Below are 7,031 nucleotides of genomic sequence, written 5' to 3'. Positions count from 1 at the left end.
TCCAATCCTGAGCAGGGCTTCCACCTGCCCCTTGGAGACGAGAAAGCCTGGCATAACCGCAAAAGCATGGGCTTTGCAATCAGAAATACCTGCGTTCTCAATCTGTTACCTCAGCTGTAAAATGAGGGCAACGCTAATTGCATCGTTGTGAGGAAGTAGCATAAATGTTGCTTCCCTTTCTCTTTCTTCTACTTTCTCAGCCAGTAAAGTTGAGAAGAAACGGATAGGGTGATCAGTGGGAACCAATGATGAGTTGGAGCCTCAATTCAAATGTAGACTTCTTAAACCCCAGAATGCTCTCCTTGGATTTTTGCATTGGGTGTTCCAGGTCAGAAGAAAAGAACTGGGTGGTCCTGCCATTTTTTTTTTTTTTTTTTTTTTTGAGATGGAGTCTCACTCTGTTGCCCAGGCTGGAGTGCAGTCGCACAATCTCGGCTCACTGCAACCTCCGCCTCCTGGGTTCAAGCGATTCTCCTGCCTCAGCCTCCCCAGTAGGTGGAACAAGCACGCGCCGCTACGCCCGGCTAATTTTTGTATTTTTAGTGGAGACAGGGTTTCGCCATGTTGGCCAGGCTGGTCTCGAACTCCTGACCTCAAGTGATCCACCCGCCTTGGCCTCCCAAAGTGCTGGGATTACAGGCGTGAGCCATCGAGCCCGGCCCAATTTTTTTTGTTTTGTTTTATTTTTACTTTCTGCAATCATTCATTCATTCAGCCAGTGCAGTATTGTGAGCCAAACAAGACTATGAGACTAGTTCTCGCCCTCCAAGAGCTTGCTGTCTTTTTTTTTTTTTTTTGAGACGGAGTCTCGCTCTGTCACCCAGGCTGGAGTGCTGTGGCCGGATCTCAGCTCACTGCAAGCTCCGCCTCCCGGGTTCACGCCATTCTCCTGCCTCAGCCTCCCGGGTAGCTGGGACTACAGGCGCCACCACGTCGCCCGGCTAGTTTTTTGTAGTTTTTAGTAGAGACGGGGTTTCACCGTGTTAGCCGGGATGGTCTCGGCCTCCCAAAGTGCTGGGATTACAGGCTTGAGCCACCGCGCCCGGCCGAGCTTGCTGTCTTAATGCCTTCCTTTACTAATTGCAAACGTTATCTCACGTAATTTCCACAACTGATGATAGAAACATTGGGATTAGGTCCACTTTACAGAGGAGGAAATTGAGGCACTAAGAAATTAAAAACCCGCAGCTGCGTAAAAACACTAACATCTTTTAGTGATCTATTCTGCACTCTAGGGGTTTTCAATCTACTAAGAGAGTGAATAAGAGGTTGCCTTTGTCTGATACCTGTTGTCATTCTCTCTCGCTTCTTCAACTGACTTTTTTTCTCAGCTAATAAAACATCCACCTACAACCGCCCGAACGCCCGCAAACACCAAGCCACTCTAGCAAAACCTCTCCCACTCCGCCTGCGCAATCCAGCTGATTTCCGGTTAAAATAACCACGTGATCGCGTACCCTTGCTGCGCATGTCTAGTAGGAAGTGGGACTATACCACTTTCCCTACGGAAGGGGTACATTTTCTATGTTTTTAAGTTTAAAACCGATTTCCGATATTAGGCTTTTATCATTTCAGGCCTATACGGAGGCTATGAGTGAGTTTGGTGTGGCGGAAGATGAAAGAACCGGACGGGAATACGGACGAAATTGGTGAGGGGTTTGGGCTCTCCCCTTCTCAGATAATGGAAGGAGCCGGTCCCGAACCAGCTCTTTCCTTTCGCTGCTGCGGCCGCAGCCATGAGGTGAGGGCGCGCTGGTCTCCCGCAGGCGCTGACGGTTTTCGGTGGGGGACTGTTGGGCTTGGGACCGCAGCCGGGGTTGGGGGAGATGAAATGGAAGCCGCCCTAAAGCGGCCAGTCCCGGGGTTTGGGGTGGGCCGGAGCACCCTCGTCCCGGGCCTCCGGGGTGGGGGGGGCGGGGAGCGTCGCAGCAGCTGAGACCCGGAAAAGGCTGCCTTGGCTGGCGGCGCGCCGCACATGTGTCCGGTCGACCCACGCGAGCAAAGCAAACGTAGCGAACGGGACCGAGCCTTAGACCCTTTCTTGCTTGGCACGCCCGGAGCGGAGCACATCTGTGTTTTCGCGTGATGTAGGGCAAGTCTAGTGTAGGCCCCAGGCCTCCGACTGCCGAGAGAGGTGATCCCTAACTCTTGACGCCTTCCACTCCTTTGGCCATTCATAAAGGAAATCTCTACAAATGGCCGAACGAGGCTTGTTACTGTGATAAAACGGGAAAATGAACCCAGAAAACATTAACTTGCCTGCATTGCTAGACTAGAAATCAGGTTTTTTCGCCCCGAATACTTTTCAAACGCTGAGTACCAGAAATGGCATAAGCCCCCTATTCATTCCAGTAAGTCCTTGACTTGACTTTCCAGAGAAGAAACGCGAACGTGAGGCTCCAAGAGATGAAGGCATAGAGTGGGCTTTGAAGTCTAAACCCAAGGGGACCAGCTGCACAGCCCAGAGCCTTAAAGATGATTTAGGGAAGAGTCTTATTTCGCGGCTGTCGTGTGGGTCGCAGAGGGCAGGTCTTGATGGGGACGTTCATTCTTCCCAGGAGTGGCTTTCAGAGTCTAATCATGTTTTCTGTGTCTAGTATGCTCAGGCTTCAGAAGAGGCTCGCCTCTAGTGTCCTCCGCTGTGGCAAGAAGAAGGTCTGGTTAGACCCCAATGAGACCAATGAAATCGCCAATGCCAACTCCCGTGAGTACCTGGGATCTGTCTCTTCACCCTACTTCTTTTGTCCTGCGTCATGAACAATAACACAGTTGTGTTGACTTTTTTTTTTTTTTTGGAGACAGTCTGGTTCTGTTGCCCAGGCTGGAGTGTAGTGGTGCCATCTTATCGTTGCAACCCCTGCTCGCAGGCTCAAGTGATTCTCCCGCCTCAGCCTCCTGAGTAGCTGGGATTAGAGGTGTGCACTACCACGCCCAGCTAATTTACTCTTTATTTTTTATTTTATTTTTTATGAGACAGAGTCTCTCTTTGTCACCCGGACTGGAGTGCAGTGGTAGGATCTCAGCTCACTGCAACCTCTGCCTCCCAGGTTCAAGCGATTCTCCTGCCTCAGTCCCAAGCTGGGACTGAGGCACATGCCACCAGACCCAGCTAATTTTTGTATGTTTAGTAGAGGGGGTTTCATCATATTGGTCAGGCTGATCTCAAACTCCTGACCTCAGGTGATCTGCCTACCTTAGCCTCCCAGAGTACTGGGATTACAAACATAAGCCAGCATACCTAGCCTGTGTTGACTCTTTACAAACCTAGGAAGGTACGTTCAGAGTATCTATAAACTGGAGGAGTCATTGTATCAGGCTTGTTATTTTGAGTGTGCTGTAATATATTTAAAAGGTAGAAATGGCTAGCCATGGTGGCAGGCATCTGTAATCCCAGCTACTTGGGAAGCTAAGGCAGAAGGATTGTGAGCCCAGGAATTCAAGACCGACCTGGGCAACATAGGGAGACTGTCTCAGACAAAGAGTATCTCTCACAACTTCTGTTTGTGAAGGAAAAAGAAAAGATAGAGGTTTTTTAGATTTTCAAAGGCAAGAAATAAACAAGTTCCAGTGTTTCCATCCTTTTTGAGAGCATGGGGCCAAGAATGTGAGCAGTGTCTGTGGCCTGGCCTATTTGGATTCTGGGATGTGCTTGGGCCCCAGTTGACTGACCAGGTGCATTATGCTTTCCCAGGTCAGCAGATCCGAAAGCTGATCAAAGATGGGCTGATCATCCGCAAGCCTGTGACAGTCCATTCCCGGGCGCGATGCCGGAAAAATACCTTGGCCCGCCGCAAGGGCAGGCACATGGGCATAGGTAAGTGTGGTCGTCTTCTCCTTAAGAAATGATAGGTGCTGGCATCTATGCTGAAATATATTCAGGATCTAAGCACTGTGTCTCATCTCGTGCCCATTTCTTACTCCTTGATATTTGATGTGTTTTCTGCCTGTGTGCAAATCAGGAAGTTGGTGCTGGTGTTGGAATTGAGAGTATCCCTGGTAGGAGGTCACATTTACTAAGTCCCTACCTACACTATGCCAAGGATTCTGCTGGGTCCTTGAGAATGTGGTCCATCTTAACTCTAAAATTGCTTTCTAGTGTCAGAATGATTGAAGGAAGCTCCTTACAATGTGCTATGCTACCTTGGTGCACTGCCTGTTAAACCCACATTCTGTATGAAGTAAATGGGGAATTATTGCCATATTTGTGCCTCCTTTAAAATTGAGTAAACGGAAGAACTTACGTAGTTGGGAATCATCATCTGGAAGATGAAAGTAATGCTACTTAAAATGAGGTTGTGAGGATTAGATGAGTTAAGACCCTGACTTGAAACTTGGTGTACTATACACAGTGGACCTGGGTAATGGCCCGTTCCTAACTCATCTTCTCCACAGGTAAGCGGAAGGGTACAGCCAATGCCCGAATGCCAGAGAAGGTCACGTGGATGAGGAGAATGAGGATTCTGCGCCGGCTGCTCAGAAGATACCGTGAGTCTAAGAAGATTGATCGCCACATGTAAGCACACCCTCTTGGGCCCAGTACCCATTTGCTGCTTTGATGGCTAGTTCATTTTCCAGAGTGGTTTTGTTTTGTTTTGTTTTGTTTGTTTTTTGTTTGAGATGGAGTCTTGCTCTGTCACCCAGGTTGGAGTGCAGTGGCGTGATCTCAGCTCACTGCAGCCTCCACCTCCTGGGTTCAAGTTATTCTCCTGCCTCAGCCTCCTGAGTAGCTGGGACTACAGGCATGTGCCACCATACCTGGCTAATTTTTTTTTTTTTTTTTCATTTTTAGTAGAGATGGGGTTTCACTGTGTTAGCCAGGATGGTCTCGATCTCCTAACCTTGTGATCGGTCCGCCTCGGCCTCCCAAAGTGCTGGGATTACAGGCGTGAGCCACCGCTCCCAGCCCACAGAGATCTGTCTTACTGGCCTTGGGTAGGGAGCTTTTTTTGGAGACAGAGTCTCGCTCTGTCACTCAGGATGGAATGCAGTGGCATGATCTTGGCTCACTGCAACCTCTGCTTTCCAGGTTCAAGCACTTCACCTGCCTCACCCTCTCGAGTACCTGGAATTACAAGCATGCACCACCATACCTGGCTAATTTTTGTATTTTTAGTAGAGATGGAGTTTCACCATTGGCCAGACTGGTCTCGAACTCCTGGCCTCAAGTGACACACCCACACCTCAGCCTCTGAAAGTGCTCAGATTACAGGGCTGAGCTACTACGTCCAGCCATGGGTAGGGAGCGTTTCTAAGAAAGTTTTTCTATTCTGGTCTTTCTTTTTTTCCCCATATGCCATCAGGATGGCCCAACAGTTTATTTGCCAGGCAAGTTCTGTCTAGGAACTGCACACAAAAAAAGTAATGGTTTAGGAAGTAATTCATGCAGCAATAGGAGAAAAGGAAGGAATCTACAAGCTTAGTGACCTTGGGTGGAGGAACAGCTCCATTACCGACCAGCATCTCTTCGCTCCGTGTACCCTGCAGGTATCACAGCTTGTACCTGAAGGTGAAGGGGAATGTGTTCAAAAACAAGCGTATTCTCATGGAACACATCCACAAGCTGAAGGCAGACAAGGCCCGCAAGAAGCTCCTGGCGTAAGTTTCTTTTTAGAGTCTTAGGGGAAAGTTCTTTGACCTTTGAGAGTTGTTCTTAGATACTTAAAATGTGCCAATGCTTAAGTCTTGACTTGCATGCAGTCTGTCATAGGAATATAGCTGTTCCCTTAGAGGCACCCACTCCTCTGTCCTGTACACACCCACTCCTGTCTCACAGGGACTGTAGAGGTTAGTTGAAGCAGGAGTCCTTAGTGGGCCCCCCAACTCATTCTTGAAGCTGACTAGGCTCAAAGGGAGAGGTCTAGGGATGTGTTTCTATTTCCCCAGCATCTCATCTCTTCCCAAACTGACCCATCTTTTCTCTTCCCTGGCCAGTGACCAGGCTGAGGCCCGCAGGTCTAAGACCAAGGAAGCACGCAAGCGCCGTGAAGAGCGCCTCCAGGCCAAGAAGGAGGAGATCATCAAGACTTTGTCCAAGGAGGAAGAGACCAAGAAATAAAAGCTCCCCCTTTGTCTGTACATACTGGCCTCTGTGATTACATAGATCAGCCATTAAAATAAAACAAGCCTTTATCTGCTTTCCTCTCTGCTGCTTGCAAGGTTTACGGCTACTCAGTGAGGATTGGTTTGTTGTGTTGTTTTGTTGTTTTTTGTTTTTTGAGATGAGTCTCGGGGGCCCAGGCTTGGGTCCGATGGTGCGGCCTTGGCTCACTGCAAACTCCACCTCCCAGGTTCAAGCGATTCTCCTGCCTCAGCCTCCCAAGTAGCTGGGATTACAGGCATGTGCCACCACGCCCGGCTAATTTTTGCATTTTTAGTAGAGACTGGGTTTCACTGTTGGCCAGGTTGATCTTGAACTCCTGACCTCAAGTGATCCATCTGCCTCAGCCTCCCAAAGTGCTGGGATTGCAGGTGTAAGCCATGGCACCTGGCCTGCTCACTGAGTCTTTTACCTTTAGTGGGATGGGAGAGAAGGAATGGCTTCTATCCAAGCCTCCCAAATACTGTGCTTGAGAGCACGAGTGACACCTAAGAATTGGTCTCAGAATGTTGGTTGGGACCAGTAGTCAGTTGTGATGTCAGTTAAGGAATCAGTCTTTACAGAAGCCAAAGGAAGTACTTAATGTGTTTATGCTTTGCAGTTGACAAGTTGGGGTTGCAAATGGGACCTGAGCTTGGACTACTGGTGACTACCTAAGCTGTCACTAAACAGCTTTATTGAGATACAGTTGAAACTCTTGAGACAGAGTTGCCCTGTCGCCCAGGCTGCAGTGAAGTCAGTAATCCCCGGCTCCTGGGTTCAAGCAGTTCTTCCTGCCCCAGCCTCCTGAGTAGTCAGGATGACAGGCACCGACCACCATGCCTGGCTAACATTTATATTTCTTAGTAGAGATGGGATTTCGCCATGTTGGTCAGGCTGGTCTTGAACTCCTGACCTCAGGTGATCACCCACCTCCCAAAGTGCTGGGATTACA

The 7,031-nt window shown here is 49.1% G+C and overlaps 1 protein-coding gene across 1 annotated transcript; it reads left to right on the top strand.

The window, feature by feature from the left end:
* The first annotated feature begins 1,610 nt into the window (after window positions 1-1,610).
* RPL19 (ribosomal protein L19) lies at window positions 1,611-6,134 on the top strand. Its single transcript, XM_033183221.1, has 6 exons — window positions 1,611-1,741; window positions 2,598-2,704; window positions 3,692-3,814; window positions 4,393-4,513; window positions 5,485-5,595; window positions 5,932-6,134. Exons 1-6 carry the CDS (start codon window positions 1,737-1,739, stop codon window positions 6,053-6,055), a joined length of 591 nt encoding a protein of 196 aa, XP_033039112.1. The 5' UTR covers window positions 1,611-1,736; the 3' UTR covers window positions 6,056-6,134.
* Window positions 6,135-7,031: the final 897 nt, after the last annotated feature.

The sequence above is a fragment of the Trachypithecus francoisi genome, unplaced genomic scaffold (genome assembly GCF_009764315.1).
Source record: "Trachypithecus francoisi isolate TF-2019V2 unplaced genomic scaffold, Tfra_2.0 Lachesis_group20, whole genome shotgun sequence".
In the NCBI taxonomy this organism is placed as follows: Eukaryota; Metazoa; Chordata; class Mammalia; order Primates; family Cercopithecidae; genus Trachypithecus; species Trachypithecus francoisi.
This window is presented reverse-complemented; position numbering and strand designations above follow the sequence as displayed.

Coding starts and splice junctions, on each gene's coding strand:
- RPL19 (XM_033183221.1), top strand. Junction 2,705..3,691: donor AATCGCCAATGCCAACTCCC/GTGAGTACCTGG, acceptor ATGCTTTCCCAG/GTCAGCAGATCCGAAAGCTG. Junction 4,514..5,484: donor AAGAAGATTGATCGCCACAT/GTAAGCACACCC, acceptor TGTACCCTGCAG/GTATCACAGCTTGTACCTGA.